Source organism: Mytilus trossulus, chromosome 3 (genome assembly GCF_036588685.1).
Source record: "Mytilus trossulus isolate FHL-02 chromosome 3, PNRI_Mtr1.1.1.hap1, whole genome shotgun sequence".
NCBI lineage: Eukaryota > Metazoa > Mollusca > Bivalvia > Mytilida > Mytilidae > Mytilus > Mytilus trossulus.
In genome coordinates this window covers 22,124,175-22,146,784 of record NC_086375.1, presented here as the reverse complement: position 1 = coordinate 22,146,784, position 22,610 = coordinate 22,124,175, and the positions used below count along the sequence as shown (strand labels likewise).

Sequence of the window (22,610 nt, the reverse complement as noted above, 5' to 3'; positions counted from 1 at the left end):
TGTAAAACAGCCGCATTAAATTCCTTTATATTGACAACGATGTGTGAACAAAACAAACAGGCATATTTGGTAAACATTGCAAAAATAGGTGTAACGTACGTTCTCTTTTCCTCAAAATTGAACAAAAAGAGGGACGAAAGATACCAAAGCGACAGTCAAACTCATAAATCTAAAACAAACTGAAAACTTGTACTAGTAAGACTTATCATCCGGTTTGTACTATATCAGTAACACTATCGACGGTTGCCAGAATGTTATTACCTTTCCAGAGCATCTGATATCACCATAGATTCTGGTGGATTGGAGCTCGAGTTACACAGTGTTTGGTTTTTCTATGGTTTTTTGGGTAGTATTGTATGTCTTCTGTTAGTCTTTCGTGTTTTTGTCATTGCATTGTCAGTTCGTTTTTGACTGATGAGTTTGATATCCCGTTGGTATCACTTTACAAGAACAAATATATAATTAAAGGTTTGACTGTGTTGTTATAGGAATGCCCTTATCATGCCAATTAATTGTATTGTTGAAGCGTATCTTTATATTGACACAGAGATATTAAATACCACTTCTTCCAGTTTTTGAGACATTTATAGGTATAATTATTTTATCATCTTCACTCGCTAAAAGGGTTCAGTTTATAGTGTATCGTAGTATCCTCATCCTATCGTTTAATCCTTTGATTGAAGACTAATATCCAAGGGACACTGTTGTTTGCTGGTCTTTTGTTTTCTGTTTCCCTTTTTTAGGGGGGGATGGTCTTGCTTAAGATAAATGTACTGTGCACAATATCAATGTTCTTAAGTCGAAAACTAGTATTTGGAAATCATTATCAAAATATTCATATATTTGTCAAATTAGATATTCTTGTTTGAAATATTCAAGACATGCTTTTGTTCACTCGAAATTTAATATCTGAAATTTGTATGAAAAATCTTATTTATGAATTTACAAGATAAGTAAAAGAGGTTCTTTGATCTTTTATAAATTTGTAAATGTTAAAACTTTTATTGCATAAAATGTTTATGGAAAAATGGAATTCGTTTTAACGGATACCAATTTTTAATAGATAATCTGACAATAAAACCAATAAACTGGTTTAAAATGAAATTTATTATATTTGATATCTTCGTATTTATTGTGAAAAGAACGTTAAGCTAATTTAGTTTTTTGAGTAGCCATGCGTAATTTGAGAAGAAAAATTGAAACAGAAAGAGGCGTGAATGAGGTTTCTACTTTCTACTTATAAATTCTATTTCCAATTTAAACAATTATTTACCTTTCATTGAAATGGATTTGTAATATGACATGTGTTCTCATTTAAAGGTATTGATATTTTGGAAGTTGACATTCCCGTATTAAAGTTTTTCTATAATTACATGCTATATCAATGTAAGACCTTCGATTTCATTGTATATTCGATGACTCCCTGTTGGTAAATTTGTAAATGTGATTGAAATATAATTCATACTTTTGTTGCATTTAAATGTCAAAACGTGTATCCTTTTTCTCACCGTTTAGATGCAGGTTTCGATTGTTACGCACCTCTATCAACCCTGCGCGCGGTTGTGGTATATATTTTTTCTTTCCATGGTAAAAGCACACCCCAATCTGAAGAGCAAACACAATACTATATTTGTTTTAAAACTTCCGTACCTGATCTCATATAAGAAAAGTTAATAGATCTTTAAAGGGTAGAACATTTCACTTCACGAATAGACTGTGAAGTGCTTTGTTTATATATATTAGAAAAGGTATCCTGTGATTAGATATTTATTTACAAAATAAACTTTGGGGGAAAATGCTATTTTATCTTATTTAATGGATATTTAATGGATTAGTTTTACTTATAAGAATATACATTCAATAATCAGACTTATCTTGTATATTGACTGGATTATTCTGCTGTTATGGCTCAGCTTCAGCATCGAGTAGTGGAATTGATCTCAAAGAAACCATCTTTGAGGAGAGAGAACGATATACAAGTTGTGTTACCTTGGCTTAGACGTAAAAGTGATTTACTGAAGGATCTGGATAATAGTAAGTGTTCATAAAATTAGAAAAAAAGATTTTGAATAATCCTATTTTTCATCTTATATATATAATATTCTTCTTATTCAAAGTTTGAAATGGAATGAGGTTAAATGTTTTAACCTTTCAAAGGTTATTTTTTGCTTTTACAATGTGTAGATAAAAATAAATGTGAGACATGTTATATGTATAATGCCACATAATTTTATCTAACATATACAAGATTATAGTTCCCAAACAAGATTCTGGATTTGTAATAATAAGCAACCTAAAATATTGGTAGGGTTAACATCAAAGTAAAGTTGTCATATTTTCATTTTTTTCTTAAGTTCATAATTTATTGAGGCAAAACAATACTCTTTCATGTGGAGATACAACGAAAATATGTCCGCTCCTATAAACTCCGTCAGGATTCAATTATACAATGTATATGTTGTGTACAAGTTATCATTTTGTACAAATTGTAAGGTGTACAAAAGAATTGTACAACTTATAGGTTGCAATTTGACTTTGTACATAATTTGACTAAAATTCACTTATATCTTGTACAAAAATCTACAGTATGGATTTTGTTTTAAAAAAGCATTACACAAGTATAGAATTTTTATTAAATTCACACAATAAACCTTATTTTCATAATTCAAAAATATCGAGATGGAGACAGGAAATGTAATTGATACATGTATGCCAGTTAATTCTGGTAGTAGAATAGAAATTGGCCTAAGTGATAATTCTGATAAAATAATAAAAATATATCCAGTGACAATTACGATTGTATAATAGAAGTGACAGTCAGATTAGATGACACTGACTTTGAAACACCAATGATACATATTAAGAAGCATGCGTTGTATGTCACACAGTTTCAAGCCCAAGAACTAACCAAGATATCAAAACGGAAACTATCAGAACTTGCTGTGGGGGATAATGTCATTATACAAATTCTTCAGTATGATTTTTTATTGAATCTGATGAATTTGGATGCCACAGTGAAACAGCTGTAGGAATTTTAACAAGATATTGGACGAACAATCAAATTGAAGCTGTAAATAAACTCATCATAGATACTAGGATTAAATTTTGTATTTACGCCAGACGCGCGTTTCGTTTACAAAAGACTCATCATTGACGATCGAATCCAAAAAAGTAAAAAAAGACCAAATAAAGACACATCTTTATTCGCAACAACGGTTCCTGAGCTACAACATTCGATACATGAAGCAGTTAAAAAGCGTTTTAAAACTGGTCGTCAGGGGTTCTTTCATGTAAATTAAAAGGGGGTGCAGCCTTCTTAATGTAAATGTAGAAAGTAAAAGATGTTTTACAATTTTATACGTCATGATTCGCTCACATGCTTAAACAAAGTGATAAAAAAACTATTTTTGTATTTTGTAAATAAGGTTTATTGTGTGGTCATTGATTAAAATTCTATATGGTATATCAATGTTTTTATGGCAAAATCCATACTATAAATTATTGTACAAGTTATAAGTAAATGTTCCATGTTTTGTACAAATTTGACGCGCATTGCAATTCGAATTAGATTTTACGTTTGGACGTACAACGTTTCGAATGTGAATTAAACTAATTCGAATTAGTTAATGAGAATCTAATTAGAATTACGTTTGATCGCAGCATTAATCTCTACGTTTTAACCACAACGATTGTGCAAAGCCTTATTATATGCTCTCAAATCCCTCCCAAACAAAAGAAAGAAAATATAAGGATACATACATAAATCTTACAAATATGAATATAGCAAACATAACAGTTCTGTGAAAGTCTTTTTTCATTGAGAACATTTTAAAACGAGAGACAGTGTCCTACAAATTACACCTTTAAGACCATTCATTAATTTGTTTCTGGTAAAAGAGGGACGAAAGATACCAAAGGGACAGTCCAACTCATAAATCTAAAACAAACTGACAACGACATGACTAAAAAATGAAAAACACAAACAGACAAACAATAGTACACATGCCACAACATAGAAAACTAAAGATAAAAAACACGAACCCCAACATATAACTTGTGAATGGAATTCTCGAAGTCCATAATATGCAGAATTGCGATCCACTTGAATGTGATATCATGTGCTCTAGAACAGATAAACTCTACGAATGGCACCAGTCGACGAAAGAGGACTGGATTATGAAAATATTATTTTTAATATCAAATTCAAATTTATCAGAGTGACTGCAACTGCAAACCATCCAAAATACCGGAAATACTTTATGCTAAACTAGAGAAAAATACTGTTAAATATAGACTGGAAAAGATATAAAAAGGGGTATTGGATGCATTACCCAAAATAACAAAATATTTAACCAAAGTCACTTAACACTGGTCATGGGGCCCCAAGTGTAAGACATGTTTATTTAAGTAAACATTAAAATCATTAAAAACCAAATTAGTGTGCAAGAGATGAACCAAAACGTTAATTCAACTTAGTATAGGCAGACGTACAGACAACAAGGGTTATAAAATTGAAAGAAGGAAATATAAAATATGCATAATAGGCCTTACGCTGACCTATAGTTGTTAAATCCTCCTTTATTATATCTTTGGTGGAGAGTTGTCTTATTGTCAACCATACGGTGACCTATAGTTGTTAATTTCTGTGTCATTTTTGGTCTCGTGTGGAGAATTGTCTCATTGGAAATCATACCACATCTTCTTTATATATATATATAGATAAATATACAACTCGTCTAAACATAAACTTAACAATGTTAGATCTGTAAATTTGCTTTCGCAAATTTTTTGTTCTTCCCTCACCGGGATTCGAACCCATGCTACTGAGATATCGTGACACCAAATCGCATGCACTGTAGCCGTCCCGCTAGACCACACGACCATCTGGGCTTCACAGAAATAAAGCTTTCGGTGGCCGTGTGTTTCCTATCCTATATATACCACATATTTTTTTAAATCATGTTGGTGTTATGGTTGATATTAAGAATTCACTCGGACAACCTAAAATATAATTTCCATTTATCTTGAATTTACAATTGAATATTAACAAATTATAACGGAGTATATAAATATATTTTTCGTCGTTTCTAATAAGATAGTTGAAAATCTTGAAAACATAAAACGAACGAAAAATAACTGTCAATTCCTGATTTGGTACAGGCATTTTCTGGTTAGGACATACTTACGTCTTCTATAAATGAATTTGCAATGTGTGCTTATGAAGACTATGCTCAAATAGTTTTATAACAATTTACTGTTATATGGATGCCAGATACTTTAAATTAAAACATGCAATATTAATATTATGGTTTCTTCATAAACTTTAATCAACTTTTTAACTTGTATTTTTTTTAGTTATAGGCTCTGTAATTATATGTACTGATAAGCAACCTAAAACTTTGGAAGGGTTAACATAAAAGTAAAATTGTTTATTTATCATTTATTTCTTAACAAGTTGATAATTTATAGAGTTAAAAATACACTTAAGACATAGAAATACATTGGAAATATCTACGCTCCTTTAAAAGATGTCAGGATTCAAAATACGTTTAATTCACTACGTTTAAACAACAACGATCGTGACCGAACATAAAAAAATATGTAAGGATAAACACAATCTATAAAGATTTGTTTACCCAACAAAGGATGAATAAGCAAAAATTACAGTTCTATATAACGAAAAATATTATTAAAAACAAATTTTGAACGAGAGAAAGTTTTACTTTTAACCGAATTCATTCATGTATTCTGGTAATTTTCCAAAATAAGCACAGTTTTAATTGAACTTTATCGAAAATAGACCAATCTCTAAATATCTAACCATGAATCTATTATAAATGAACTAAACCCCGTTTTACCAAAGGGACATTCAAAACTCTCATGTCGACATAAACTGACATAGACATGTAAAAAAACGAAAGACGACGAACAAAACCCAACAGACTCGAAAACACTAGAATGAAAACTTAAAAACAAAAAAAATGGACGAAATATCATGTGTTCAGCAAGCAATCAAAGAACCGGAAATACTTTATGCTGAACTAACGGAACCTACTGTTAAATATAGACTGAAAATATAAATGATGATAGAACAAAAAAATAACAAAAGTCATATAGCGCTGGTCAAAGCGCCCCAAGTGTAAGACATTTTTCTGCAAAAAATCATTTAAAAGCAAATGGTGTGTAAGAGATGACCCAAAATGTTTATTCAACTTAATAAAGGGAGAAGTACAGACAACAAGGGTTATAAAATTGAAAGACATATAAAATATGCATAACAGGCCTTACGAGGACCTATGATTGTTAACTTTTACGTCATAAGGTCTCTGGTGGATATTTGTCTTATTGGTAATCATGCCACATCTGTCTATTTTTAAAATATATTCATATAGGTGCAATGATTGATATGTCGCTTGGACAACCAAAATTATTAATTCCATTTATTTTAAATTTACAATTAAATATAACAAATTCTAGAAACAGAGTTACTGTATAGGAATTTGAACAGAGAAAATGTATTTCATTTCGCCGTTTGTAAATAGATACTATATTGTTCTCATGAATTTCACAAGTACAAGTTCTTTGGTGCACACACGTTTCTATCTTGGTAGACATATTAGACGTCTTCTTTAAATGAAATGTTAATGTGAGCTAAATGAAGTCAATTCCCAAATAGTTTTATAATAGATGTGTTAGAGAAAAAAAGTTAAACTTACAAACTTATATTAAGGTTCATGCCACATTTTTTTATTAGTTACTTGAGTAAAACTAAACAATATGTCAAACACTGATTTCTTTCTACAATACCAAATAGTATATAATGGCTTTAAAAGGGATGCTTTTTCATATTCAGAAATAAAGGTTTAATACTTATGTAGACGAAACGCGCGTCTGGCATACTAAATTGTAATCCTGGTACCTTTTATAGCTAATTGCAGTGTCGTTTATGCCAATATATACCGAATTAAACTAACTATAAAACAAATCTCGAAGAAACTGCATAACAAATCATTACAAAACAGGCGAAATTGTCATACGTAGTCTTTAACAACAATTTGTTGCCAAATAGTATTTTATATTTCACTTTTTTTTAACTTTTAAAATCAATCAATACCGCATGTTGAAAACGAATTGTCTGGTGTATATTTGTTTAGTTTATTAATAATTTTGTCTTCAGTTGTTTTTGTTTTCTATAGATGTATACATGTAAAAAATACCCTACAATTTAAATAAGATGAAATTTATAGCAACTTTTCGTTCAAAAAATAAACTTGTGTATATATCATCACAGCATTTCAACGCTTCACAACAAAACAATAAATATATAATACTGTGATAATTCTACTTTTATTGGAACCAAGACAACGAATCCAACAAGAAATTACCCCACACTAATTTATTTATAAACATAGTTGTAGATCCAAAAATAGTTTACAAAGTTATAAATCATTTCCCTATCTGAGAAGAAAAGGGTATTATCGCAGCTAGTCATCTTTCAATAAATTTTCCAATAGAAAATATATAGAGGGGAAAAGGGGCAATAAAAATTGGGAGTTGAGTAACAAAACGAAAAGAAAAGAAAACAATCAGGTGAATACAAAATACACTATGCTGAAAATTAAGGATTAAGATATCTTAAATTAAGCTATGATATGTTATAATGAACATTTAAACTTAAAACAATGTTGATGTTAGTCATAGCGAACGAAGTAAAGAGACCCACATACATAAACAATGGTCAAAGAGTTGCATTAATAGAATAATTTCCACCTATAAGTAGGTATATGTGTTAAATATTTGCTTAAATTATAAAATGGGTCGATTCTTCCTAGTCGACGCTTTTCAATTCGATTATATAGCAAATATTTATGCAAGAAACCGTTCACAACAAGTTTAAAGGGCACCCAACCAGAAGATGTTAAACATTGATCTTACCACAATCTTAAGTATTTTAAAGATTTATTTATTCATAATTAGCCTTGATATTTCCTTTCAGGACATTTTTTTAAAGTGTTGACATGAAATTTCGTAGATGCTTAAGTGCCAATTAATTCGAATCAACTCCTGTATCGATGCACGTTTACGAAATATTAAAATGCAATAAAGTTACTTTGACCTATAATGGTTTACTTTTATAAATTGTGAATTGAATGGAGAGTTGTATCATTGGTACTTATGCCACATCTTCTTATATCTATAAAATAGATGTTCTGACTGTGGTAATTTCTTTCTAAGATAAACGACCATATACTGCGTTCGACAAGTTTCGGAACATATATTTTGAAAGTTAAACTTTAAATATTTTTTGGGGGGGTTTTAGTTTCTGGCCGAACTAAAATTGGTGCACTATTTGGTTAAATATTTGGTAACAATAATCTGTTTATGTCTGTTTGGGTTTCTCACAAAAAAGTATGACCGTTCGTTCCGTTCATTTAAATAGTCGAGCGTCTGGTTTTGTCAAGTTTTATGGACACCTTTTTTAAATGTAGCTTGGAGTTCGGTATTTTTCAGTTAATAAATTATTTAGTTTATTTTTTTATTAAATATTTTGGTTGTTTATTATTGAGTTGATATATATTTTAAGATTCTATAAATCCATATTCATGTTCTATTTTCGATTAATATATTTACTTAAGCACACTATATTTATAAAGTCCTATAAAAGAAAAAGAAAAGAAAACCGATATAATTCAATACAGACATATTTGCTTTTACTTTTGCACGGCCGTTTGTCCAGTTGTATATGAATAGAAGGAAATATAGACTACTTAAAACAGCAATGAGACAGCAACCTACTGACGTAACGAACCGAAAGACATCTACAGAAGCCAAGATTAGTCTTCAGATGTCTAATACAAAATTCAATGCTCTTAAATGTCATAAGTTAAGTGGCGAATAATTCAAACAGAGACTTAAAAAAACTACCTCAAACAATATATCAATCCATTGTATACTTTTGTTATCATTTTTTGTTTGATTAAAATGGTGATACCTGCAAAAAATCTTTAATTTCAGTTGATAAAAGATAAAGTGTTAATTTCATATCGTTATCTAGTCGACCGATCAGATAAATTTTATTCAAACAAAACATTTAGGAAACAATGAAACCATTATTTCACAGTTATTTAAAACAAATTATACCGTAAAAGCTCAAACTTCCATAAAATATCTTCAAATCGTGACATTTATTACTTTAAATGGATTGTTTCTACTATTATAACATTTTAAATAAACTTGAAGTGTACTTAACAAAAAATTTTTAAACCTCGAGGAAAAGCAGAAAATGATAGTGAAATGATCGATGCCACATACACGGCTATTGTCTTTGACTGCTAAAATTATTTAGACAGAAACTCTTTTGATTTTTACTCTCCATTCATAGACATGTTAGTATAACTAGGCAATTACCAGTAGTGCATTAGTAGGGACCCTATAATAAGGGACATTTGTGGGAATTTCTGATAGGCAACCTACAATGACAAGTTAAAATAAAGTGTTTTGTCATGTTTTAATTATTTTATGGGTTTTGACTTCAAGAGAGAGCAATAATTTTAATTTATATTCAAAGTTTTATTGTCATATAAATCAACTTTTATGATTTATACAAAAAATCCACAAAGCAACATAGTACTACAAACATGTATAAATAACAAGAAGAATGCAAGTAGGATTAAACAAACTTTATTATGTTAGAGTTTACAATTCAATTACGAGTCCTGTCATTAGGTACAAACAACTGATTTATTTATAACGTTAGTACATATACAATCTTTTATTCACCAAACCCTTTGATTTTAATCGTTTTTTGTGTTCGAGGAGATAAATGTATTTTATTTTTTCTAAACTAAATTAAAACACACAACACATAAGAAAAAAAGGTGTCCATTCCCCAAACCGCATGTGCAATTTTGGTGCTTATTTTATATGAAGTTAGTATACAATTGTCAGTAAAAATATCAGAATCCCAGGTCAACATAATTATATTTAAAAGGGAAATAAGTGTCCGTCACTACTACGGGGATGGGGAGGCGGAAAACAACCTTTACTCAATGCGGGCCATAAGGGTCTCGCCAATTTGCTTAGGATACTGCAAATTTAAATAGGATTCAAAGTAATACATAGTAGCACTTGTCATTCATATACACATACCACAAAAAGTTATATATATTATGTTAAAAGGAAGATAATTCAAGGGAGAAAGTGCACACATATAAACGGACGAATTTCGTATTTCTCAAAAATAATAAGCTGTGATATAGCTGAATAACTTATAATAATTTGCTGGTCCATAGATGCTATAGAATTTTTTTCGAATGCAAGTGTTACGGGAAAAAAAAATTATACTTCTTTTTAAATACTTAGCTAAAACATCATAGACGATTGGAAACAGAAAATATTTAAAATCTTAAATATTAGATATTTTACTATGTTGAAGTTATATGAACACAAAAGGTTAATTTTAATTCGACACTAAACAATTATTTAAACCAATACTCCTTTGAGGTCAGAAGAATGTGTGTTCTTTCCCTTTTCAATCAGCGTTTACTTATTCGAAAACGATTGAACAAATCCCTAAAATAAACGATTGATTAATTGATTGCTGTTTAACGTCCATATCTTTCAGGAATGTTCAGGACGACAAAAAGTAAAGGATGAATTATTAAAAATGCACAAGAGTAATGATCCAAAATAAGAAAAATTTAAATGTGGCACTGATTGGCTTTGCTTTGTTTAAGCATGTTATTAGATAAGAAAATCCTTATGTGGCATTTGAGTTGTTTTGTTTAAGCAAGCTATCATAACTTTGTTTCAGCTGTCTTGACGGATGTGATTAGGAACTGTGATTACACAAAAGCTTGTCGAGATGATGTTGTTATCAAGCAAGGCGACACGGGTGACAGGTAAGTCATATGTCCTCTAAATATCAGAGTTAGTTCTTTTAGTAATTTCTCTCTTATTGTTGAACGTAAAAATATTTTCAGGAGCATGAGATCATTATTTGAATGCTTACTTTCACAACTGGTCATCATCATGTAGGCAATTTTAAGAAGAAATTCAGATGGTCAAACGTAACGTGTCGCTTAAACTATTTCACTGATTCTTTGTACTTTGGCAAAAAAAACAAAAAAAACACACTCACATTTTTCTTATTGGAATACAGACAACTTGTCTAAACACGACAAAGTTGTAAAAAACAAGACAGTTTTAGGTTATCGCGCCATGACATGCTATGTGAAAATTAGGATTGCCAATAAAACAACTATCCAGCAATGTTTAAATGAAACGATTCAAAATTAAAAAATTACTCCTCTTTTTCATACGTCCAGATGAAAGGCATTGAATTAGCAATTAACGATCGGTAAAAACACATTGCATAAAAAAAATACATGTCAAGGTACATACTTTGCCTTAAGATAAATATATAAAAAGACTAGCATATTATAAGTGTTTGGTTATTTGGAAAAATTAAACAAAATTTTAATTGTTTTCTTAATTTTGCATCGTTTTTGACAATTCCAGTGGGTTTAACGTGTACCCAGTGAGACTGTCGCGGCATAAGATGACCAGTAAGCTAAGGAGTGTGCTTAAGAAGGCAAAGACCTTAAATTATTACTGTTTTCATTTTGTTTTTGTCCTTTTTGGAATTGCTTTCTGAACCTTGATGCATTGAGAGAAACTGTAAACGAAATAATAATATGCACATCTACCAGGATTATGTCCTTTAATTTCCTGAACGTTTTGTATTATTATTATTTTTCGTGCTAGAACTGGACGAAACTCTAAATCTACAGTTGTCCCTGATGGCTCCTACCTCCCACTAATTGTTTAATTGTTGCATTCTTTTGCTATGTGTGCATTTAGTGTTAAGAATTTTCGGTCGTAAGGATATGATCGTTAAATAATCGTATTTTAATAAATTTATGTCAAACTGATTGAAAAAGATGTTTTAATTTTGAATAATCAAAACAATAATATGATGTTTTTCATATGCTTAATCATAATTTAAATTTTGAATTTCACCAAATATTGATTCTCGGCGCTTAATAGCACTTTTAAAAGCCCGTTAGGTCAAAAGGAAAACTAATGATAGGAACTAATAAAAAAATAATGTTTCCTTTTGAGATTTACTCTATTTACAGGACTAATTTAGCAAGCGTCATATGTCTCAGCAGTTTACTTGACGTAATAATACCTTTAGGGGATAATCATATGCTTCTTATTATTTTTAAAGCACGAGCAATTTAAAATAAAGAAAACAAAATATATGTTGATCGTGTTTGTACTGGTACTTTGTCATTTAATTATAAGGTACCCAGGTTAAACATTTTATTCTCACCTAAAACCAATCATGTTTTCCAAAAAGCCATTAATTTGTATCAACAAATTCCCATTTCTGACACCAAACAAACAAAGAAAAATATAAACGCTTTCAATATATTAAGTTATCAAAATATAAAAACACATTTAGAGACCTTTGTGAAAGTCATTACTTTTGAAATTTATGACAAGAACATGTTGAAATTCTCAGGTTTTTCATTATGCTTACTGGGACGACATCCGTATACATCGATACGGTGAAATCGGACGAGGAAAATGCTGTGGTGCCAGAGGAAATGTCAGAGAAAGATATAATCGAAAAGATACTAGAGGAAGAGACTGGGAAGAAGAAGAAATTGGATAGAAAGAAATACGGAAAATTTATTCTACACTACGGTAAGAAAAAGATGTTTTTGTCTGTTAGTACTGGAGATTCATGGACTCTAAAGCGCATTTGAAAGAACTCTATAACATGTATATACACAACAAAGCTTCTATGGTAAGGGTACAATTTTGTCTTTTAGACTTTAACATCGGGTTGAAAGGTCATAAATGTTTTCCTAGTTCCCCTGAATTGAGTACACAATACTGGTGGTTAAAAAAAACATCTTTACTAAAATTAACAACCGTTAAAAACTAGATTGGTGCACTTTCATATATACATATGTCTCTACTTTCAGTTTATGACAACATTTTAGCATCTTAAAGCTGGATGGCATTCGAAATAAATCCAAAATTGTCGGAAATTATTTTTTTGTTGTTAAACATCAATTCAGCTTGGTAAAGGATTCCCTGGATGCAAATTTTTACTAAAACATGTAAAATTTACAATATTGTGTCAAAAACGTTTTTAAAAATGCTGAAGAAGTTTCTGCACCGAATAACCTAATGATTTCATGACTTCTTATATGTATAAAGCTGTTATTTTTTTTTATAGTGTTTAACTTGACTCTCTAGTTTTAAAATTACATTATATTTCAACAACTTCCTCATTTTCGCCCTGATAGTAAAACAATACAGAAAAATGCACCAAGTTTATCATAATTTTCTATGTATGTTGGCGTTTGTTTCGTTGTTTTCCTCGTATAGTTGATGTGTTCCCCTCAGTTTTGGTTTGTAACACGGGTTTGTTTCAATTAAATCGATTAATGACTATTGAACAGCCGGTATACTACTATTGCCTTCATTTACCACATCTTCCCACTTCTTTAAAAAGGGTTTACTGTCCTCCTTTTATTTTAGTAAATTGATTGAATGTCCAATAATCAAGACTGCCTGTAATGACCAACAATCTATTTCTTGAAAACCGTAATAAATTCACCATAAAATAAAGCAATAAAGTTAATGTTTCATTGTTAGATATCGTAATACACTTGAAATGTTCAGTGTACAATAAAATGTTGTTTCATTGTTTTCAGTTCTGTCAAGTGCGTGTACGGAATTTATGTCACGAATTCATATACAACATCCCTATTTTATATTATAAAAGTCTTGTGAAATGGAAAATTATAACTTGAGGCATTTTCATTGAAAATATAGTTCGTGATTAATAAGAATGCTGAGCATAAAATGTGGTAAGTAGACTGGAATATAAACTTGGAGTAATCTCCATCGGATAAAGTGATGCTGCCTATTTTTTTTTTTTTTTTTTTTTTATTATTTCAAATGTGTGCATGGATTTATTTCCTATACAATACCCCCTTTTCCCATTTTAAACCACTTCTGTTCAGGATAATTATTAAGGTATACTTTCTAAATATGCTTTTTTATTAATAAGAATACCGATCATGGCATTTGGTAAGTAGACTAAACATTGTTGCCATCTTTACGTGTACGTAAAAGGCCATTATTTCAACTACATAAACCCATGTTAAATTTATTTCACATGTTTCCAAATGTATTCTTACGTAGCCGTTTTAGATCGTTTTTTAATTACACAATGTATTGAATTATAATTATATTAAATCTTTTTTAAATTCCATAAGGTATTTTTAGTTCAGAAAAAATGAAATACATCTTTTATTAGGAGAAATAAAGTTAACATTTTTATGTAATTTCTTTTATACTGTGATTATTTATGTCCTATTCCGATCCAATTACAAAAGTTTTCGGATTTATGAACAAGTTAACCGTCTGTATAAAAATTCAATACACTTGATAACATACTGGAAATAATAAAATTACTCATTCTATTGATGGTATATCAAGAGATAATATATATAGAAATTTCAATCAAAATATTAAATTTATCTACCCAGTAAGCCGTTCAAGTTATTAAATGATACAATAAGATTTTGTGTGGATGTTTACGTCTGTTCGTTGGTATGGATCCCTGAGCAGAATATAAATTATTTGGTTTTATTTATAGAGGCAGGGAAGAGTTTTGGTGAAGTTGCCCTGATGAGTGAGGATGCTGTAAGGAACGCGACGGTCATTGCCGATGAGGAAACTGACCTCTTGGTGGTTAGCAGGGAGTTATTTAATAGATCTATGAAGGTAATAACTGTTTGAAGTAAAATCTTGTATCAATTTGTATAATATAACTCTGCACTGTGTAAATACGTCGTGCGTCAATTTCAAATAAAAAAGCGCATTGAAAATATATTTCTTTTAAATTATATATATAAATAACTATTTGGACATTTAAAATGAAATTTGATTAAAGCAATAAACGGGTAATAAATAGTTTATATATTTATTTAAAATAAAAAGTACTCAAGTTGAGGATATTTGCACAAGACAATTGAAAAGTACATATACTATATTCAGTGGCATGTTCCTAGTCTGGATTTTTCGATTTTGGTTGCATATTACATAATTAACACGTTTAACAAAAAGAAAAGCAAATTATGAAGAAGCATAGGATATGTTACTGTTTAAATACGTTGTTAAACATAAAGAAGAGGAACTGGATGGGGTTTACAGATTAGAGAAAAATTAGCAAAATGTGCGGATTAAAGAAAAAAACAAAATATAAATCATAAAAAGCAAATAACACTGAAAAAAAATAATTATGTGGTGCTGAATTATGAAGAAAGGATAATAAATATGACGTGTATAATTTAAGTCTAGCTTCGAAATCCAGGAACAATGTCATTAATTTTTGTACCCTTGTTTGTGTTTCACGAGGGAGCATGCCCTCCTCCAATATTGGGTAGTAGATGGTATAATTCTACGTCCCTTGGAAAAAGTTCATAGTCTAATGCTACTTTTGAGGTCATGAATGCACCACGGACTCTAATTCATTCCCATGGACAAGATGCTCAAATTTGACGATTTTGTTTATTTTCTTTGTCACCGTATTAAAACATGATTTACATTTTAGGCAAAGCAAGAAGAAGAGTATAAAGAAAGAGAAGACTTTATACAAAAATGTCCTCTCTTCAGATCTTGGACCTCTAGATTTAAAAGGTTATTGGAATTAAGCATAAGAAAAGAGACGTTCCCGTTTGGTACCGTTATTGCTCGTCAAGGAGAACCGGTTTCTGGTCTTTTCTTTATTCTAAGGTAAATAAATGTTCAAGTATTACTGCAAACATGTCATCTTGAAATGAATCTTATTCAACAAGAAAATAAATACGAATGTCAAGGTGTGAAACGCAACATGTCTAACGTGTACAGATAATTGCATGTTATTCAACTTATTATTTACTTTATGTTAAAGTCGAACGTGGTTAAGGTGCATTTGCATTTAGATATGTAATAATTATTTTATTCTGAACATGCATGCTGTGAATCTATTGACGCCTTTTGAAATTCTAGTTCTTTTGTATAATAATTTTACAGGTAACATTTACAATATAAGGCCTCTCCCTTTTCATGTTCAAATTCAAAATTGTCTGCATGTGTATTGTTTATATGCATCCTTCTGACTTACTCTGAATATAATTGTAACACCTATGTATATATGAGTGTAGACTTGTGTTTGTATTTTCTAGTTACGAAACCAAATCACGTTACTTGAATGCCCTAATCAGACATGATAGTTCCTTTTCAATTTACATAGTATAAGATTTAACTGAAACCCCCATATGAATAAATTAATCATTTCATCTCAAATGTTTCACAATTAAAATTCCAGACAGTGACTTTACGGGGTGATTAAAAGCATATATAAATGCATTTTTAAGTGCACGTTTTAACTTAATTTTAAACACCATATCCTAAGGGCTATAGTGTAGGTCCTTTTTCTTTTACTGAATCGGTTTATTGATATGCAGAGCCTTTTGGCAAATAAAACGTATTTATATATATAAAAAAGGAGATGTGGATTGATTGCAAACATTGCAACATTTAAATTTCCAACTTCCATTGAAGCTGTTACCAAACATTTCTCTGGGCAAAACCACTTACAAAACATGTCCAAACTATTTACAATGTACTTGTGTCCGCAGTTTAAGCATTGTTTACAAAACTCTCAATACATGCAAACCGTTCACTTTGGTTATGAGTGGGAAGAAAATTAAAATCGTCTTATAATTCAGTATTCATGATTAGTGTTTCAAAAAAGCGACAGTGTGTGGTTTCAACTTTGAAAAGTCTAAATACACCTTTTTTAATTTTTTACTTGTCAATCAACAAACTACATGCCATTCCCTTTTTGAAAGTTATAAAATTCGGTAAACTGTATGAAACATGTGCATCTTTACAAACCAGATTATTGGCGACGTAGTACATGAAATGCCAAACGCAGATTTTGATGGTTTTAGGTTGTGATCTGTTAACTATTGTTCAAGAAAACTTGCATGTTATTTGTTATTGTCTTGTCCTATGATTTTTTTAACGCTGAATCTTATGCTGATTGAAGAATATATGTCGTTTCTATGCATGTTAGCTGGTTTTTATTTTGTTCACTTCAGTATTCCTGGTGTTTGTTTGTTTTCCTCTTATCCTCGTGTGGTTGATGTGTTTCCCTCGATTTTAGTTTGTAACCCGAATATGTTTTCTCTCAATCGACCTTTGAATACAGGTATACTACTGTGGCTTTTATTTAGAGACTTTAATTCGTGTTATAGAAAAACAGCCAGTTAAATGGGAAGGAATTTTGAATGATCTGTGATTAAAAATAACTATTTGTTTTTAGTGGTCAAGCCAAATCAACTGTCCAGCCTGCACTACATCACCAACAGTACCCACAGTTAATGAAACTCGATGTAAACGAGGTTGCAGCTGAACTTGGGAGGTAGGTTCAGGTTGATGGATCAAGTCTATATTTGGTCAATTGGAATGTTGGTGGACGTTTCATACCTAAGGATCTTTTTTAAATATATATTTGATGTTGAATCATATGTTTTAATCATTCTAAACATAAAGATCGACTTTCGTACTTTAAAGACATGGTTTTCTTAGCCATATTAGGCATACTAGTAATATTCTAGAATTTGTGGTTTTAATGCTCTTCAAATTAGTAATTGATTTTGCATTCAAACTACAAAATTGATTCGACATCCCATTTGTTTATTTTTGTATACGTGTTATATATGTGTCATTGATTTTAAACATATTACAGAGAAAATTACAACAAACTGGTACAAAAGAAAGAAAAAGATCTGACACAGGAACAGATCAAAATCCGACGGAAAGAAGGATATGCTGCAGCAGAGAGACATAGAAACCAAAGTAGGATTGAACTTTGTTCTATAGAAGAAAATGATCTCATAGGTAGGCTTTATCATAGTACAGTATAAAATGTTTTCTCAACCAATAAAAATTGGCCACCACGATACAGCCAATAGAGCTGAAAGTTGTGTTATTACACCAAATAAAGTATATCAATCAATGTTAAGTTCTTTTATTTGGCTTGTCTACCAAATTAACATTGATGTTACTATATTGTTATCTTTTAGTTCGTTTCTGTGTGTGTTGCATTGTCGTTTTTTTGTTGCACTTTGTGTTTCTGTTGTTTTTTCCTCTTATATTTGATGTGTTTCCTGCAGTTTTATTTAGTAACACGGATTTATTTTCTCTCCATCGATTTATGACTTTCGAACAGTGGTATACTACTATTGCCTTTATTTATCGACCTGTTTTCATTAAAACACATATACAATTTCACCTTTTTTATATTTAAGGTATACATTTTTCTTGATCTGTTAATAATATCCTATTTATATATTTATTTTCATCGTGACATATTTTACTATTTGTTTCTTTTAATTGACATCTTATCGGGTTCTATTTGTGTCGTTAAACAGAAAAAATAGTAGTAGACCACGAAAACTGCTAATTTTAAATTAAAAACTTGCTTGATTTAAGTTAACAAATTCTTTTTTTTTTTATGTTTTTCATTAAATACTTTCAAAGAGAATTAACACATTTTTATCACAAAATAACTTAGATGTTGTAGTTTTAATGGGGAAATTGTAAGTTCATGTTCTATGCATGCCACTCATAATTTAAATTTGTTATTCAGGGGACTTAGAAATGGTGCTTGATTTAGAAACAAATTATAGTACGGTAACGTGTACTGCAAACACTGTTGCCATGGTACTGGATGCCAAAAATTACGATCGTCTAGTTGCCAAGAAAAATCAACAAACAGTCATCAAAATGTGCCAAACTGCAGCCCAAAAAATGTATTATAGACTTTATGCTTACAAAGGAGACCAAATTCCTTTTCTTAAATGTGCCTTAAAGAAGTTAAACGAAAAACTGCCAAGAAGACCCGAGTCAAAATACCAACGAAAACCAGTATCAACAGATAAATCGAAGATCATGGAAACTTTAATAGAATTATTTCTTCAAGGAAAAGGACCTTTGATAGAACCTTATGTCCCAGATTCTTTGTATTATCGGAAAATGTCAGCACGAAAGGCAAAACACATGGAACAAAGTAAGAAACTTACTGAACGCTTGCATCCTGTAAGAAAACGTAGAACCATACCAAGAAGTCTCAAACAACTAAAAAGAATGGACGCAGAAAATGAACTTTTACATGTACCGGTCAGTCATGAAACAACGATAGTAAGATCTTTCGTTCGACCTGGAACGGCTTTAGGTATTAAAGGTACAGAAAGGCCGAAGGAACATACAAAACTAAGACCAAAAACAGCTACTGAAAGAAGTACTGGTTTCTTTATCACAGAAGTAGATGGCGAATACACAACCAATGTTGCCAAACCTTTCGATTCGCCACAAATATTTGAACAAATGGACCAAATACAACACGAAAAGTCTGAAGCACGTTCAAATGTTATATGCACAATGTCAGCTAAAGAGGAACTTAGAAATTATATGAAACAAACTGATCATGGTACAGAATCAACAGTAGATGGTTTATCTAATGACGATTTTTTCGATTGGGAAACGAGTGATAGTAATCTACGAACACTAGAAGATAGACTAAAAGATTTCTGCTCACAGCATTCAAGTACTACAAGAGGTCCTCCTTTGTTAGCTGAACTCAAACGCTTTTATATCAAAGACGAGAGAGAGGTAATTCTTATAATTATTCTTAATATCTAGTGTATACTTAATCTAAATTCACAGTTGTTTGCTGAAATATGTATCATGTGGACCTTGGGTGTTTTCTACTTCTTCACCAGGTTGTTGTCTCTTCGAGCAATCCACCGTATTCTCTATTTTATCATACACGTAAAAAGTAGTAATTTGACGAGGGACTCTCTGATTTGAATTTTCCTGGAGTTCGGTATTTTTTTTTATTTTCCCCACTAAACACAAGTTTTATCATTGGCAAACACAACACATCTCATTATGTTTATAGTCATTAAATTTAAATACCATTAAAAAGTAATAAGCTCTGCCCTCAAATCATGGTATTATAAATTGGGAGTAAGTATTAAAAAGTCTTTTCTCCAATAATGTCGTTATCGAAATTACTTTTCTATCAAAAAAGTATCAAGGTGTTATATTAAATTAAACTTATACCATACATTGTGTCATCCACCTCTGAGAGTGCAAATCAGATATAAACTTAACACATATAATGCATTTGGTTGTTGGAAGTTGACGTTAAAATTTCAATTTCATAATACGCCTGGGTATCATTAGAACTTGATATGTCACTTTGAAGTGGATGTTTACATCAACACTTTTAGCTTATATATTATTGATTACATGCTTATTCAAATTTAATGTATTTATAAAAGCAGTCTAATCAGAGGTGATTAGATATAAATAATAATCATCAGTTTGAAAAGGTATGTTAGATGTAAGATCACAGGTTTGTAGGGTTTATGAATAACTATTGAGTAGGGCCTAGAATTGCAAAATGGATTGTTCATTCATTGCCTGACGTCTCACCTGGTCTGTCATTTATTTTGTGCATTATATTCCAATTGTTTTTACTATGTATAAGAGGATAATCTCAGAATTTATAATTGATTCCTGTGTACAGCTTGAAAAGCTTTGGATGGCGTGGTTTTGTCAATAAAGAAACGACACTGGTGGTACCAACTGTGCTCTCCTTGAATTGTTCTTTATTCGCATGAGACTGACTTTTCAAACATGAGCTTCTTAGAAAGAATGAAGCGAAGCTAGCATTTTTTCTTTAAATTAACTTTCCGCTATAAAGATGATGTCTGTTCGCTAGATATTGTTTATTTTGCATGATTTATAAAAAGGAATCACATTTTGTATTTTTACTGGAAAAATATAACGGTGAAATAGCCTTGTTTCGGTACAGAAATGAAAATGGTTAAAAAAAGTTGCATCTTTAAACTATCCCGTATGTGCAATAAGGGTAAATACTCCCATTGCATAATCTGCCTACTACAAAGCCGTATTAAGAAGGAAACCAATAAAATCAAGTCAACAGTAGTTTACCGATCTTCAATTCCGATTCCAAAAATCGAAAGTCGATTATTACGAAACAAATGAAGGAAACAAAAAAAAATTGAGAGAGTCGCATGAATTCGAAAATGAGCAAGTCCGCATGCGTCTATTGCCAAGTAATAAAAAGCAAAAGCAAACGAAAAACGAGAGACAAACAAAAGTTTACAAACCGCTACATCGAAACAACGAGAGACCAACAACATAACAAAAACATGACATAGAAAAGGCAAGAGACAAAACAACAATTTAAAAATCACTGCATGAAAGACTGCATACCGAAATCAATTTCGAGCATATCGGATGTTTCATAGTACATTCTAAGAAATGTCATGTCATTCTTGTCTCCTTTTTGATGAAAGGCCCCACCAGATTTAACCTAGTAGTTATGAAGGGTGATCCTCAGTTATAGTCGACATACATTTCCGATGGATGCGCGTTTCGCTTACGTTAGTGTTTCTAGTGGCGCTGGAATAAAAAAAGGTTGGAATTTCATATCATTTCATATCAAGAAGTTGTACAGCATAATACACCAAGTATTTATAATATTTCTGCAACGCTTTTATCAATTTTTATAAATTGAGTTTTTGTTTCTGTTAACTGTTGCATGTCTTTTTTATTATCATTTTTAGGAGGAAAATGCATTTGAGTTGAAAGTACCACGACCTGGCGGAACTGTCTATGTACGGACAAAACAATGTGATGGTAAAACAGATTCCCACAGTGGTGAGCACCACCATGTCAGACATTATGTAATCTCACGTGATGATAAACTGGACACGTCTGCCATGCTTCCTCCACGCCCAATACGTATGGGGAGGAGTAGCGAATCTGGTAGTAGGTCATCTTCTAGACGACTGCCACGAGCGACTAGCATTACACATTAGAGTTGTTTACATACAAAATATTGCTTAATTGTAGACAGAAAATTAAATAGGTTTAAAAGATATTTTATCTGATTGTATAATGGCCACGGAGCTAAAAGTTCCACGCTGAGATTATGAGTTATGATTATTTACACCATTAAAAGAAAGTCGTGATACTATTTACGTTTGCATGTCATACCTTACAGTGGAAATAATAAGTGTTTTCTATCCCAGGCAAAGATGGTCTTAGCCAGTTTTGATGCATTTGTTGTAGGACATTTTGTACAGATTTGATCCCTTTCAGTTGTGTTTTTTTTAGCCGAAGTTGCATACAATCAACTATGGAACTAATCAATTCAAAATATAATAAGAAATATGCCACCATGTGCACAATGACAAAATGGGTAGGAATTTTAAATATTTATTCCAAAAGTCATTTTATTTTACGTTTTGGATTTTTATTTCAAAAGATGAACGCAAGCCGTTTTTTTGTGAAACATTTGAAAATGCCTATTTAAAGATACATCTTCTAAATTTATGTAACAGTTCTTTTGTAGATAATACATACTAGTATCATTTTTATGAATGTAGATTAAAATAAATCAAATATATCTATCAGATTAAAATTAACCTAAA

The 22,610-nt window shown here is 30.8% G+C and overlaps 1 protein-coding gene across 2 annotated transcripts; it reads left to right on the top strand.

Moving 5' to 3' along the window:
* Positions 1–1,539: 1,539 nt before the first annotated feature.
* Positions 1,540–22,345, top strand: LOC134710483 (uncharacterized). Of its 2 annotated transcripts, XM_063570848.1 has the most exons (9): positions 1,540–2,034; positions 10,814–10,901; positions 12,530–12,714; positions 14,687–14,814; positions 15,644–15,825; positions 17,402–17,500; positions 17,828–17,979; positions 18,731–19,752; positions 21,741–22,345. In XM_063570848.1, exons 1-9 carry the CDS (start codon positions 1,905–1,907, stop codon positions 21,993–21,995), a joined length of 2,241 nt encoding a protein of 746 aa, XP_063426918.1. In that variant the 5' UTR covers positions 1,540–1,904; the 3' UTR covers positions 21,996–22,345. The 2 variants fall into 2 exon arrangements, with proteins under 2 accessions (XP_063426918.1, XP_063426919.1); XM_063570849.1 differs by lacking the exons at positions 1,540–2,034; positions 10,814–10,901; positions 12,530–12,714 and adding an exon at positions 13,747–13,892 and having other exon boundaries at positions 21,741–22,343.
* The last annotated feature ends 265 nt before the right edge of the window (positions 22,346–22,610 follow it).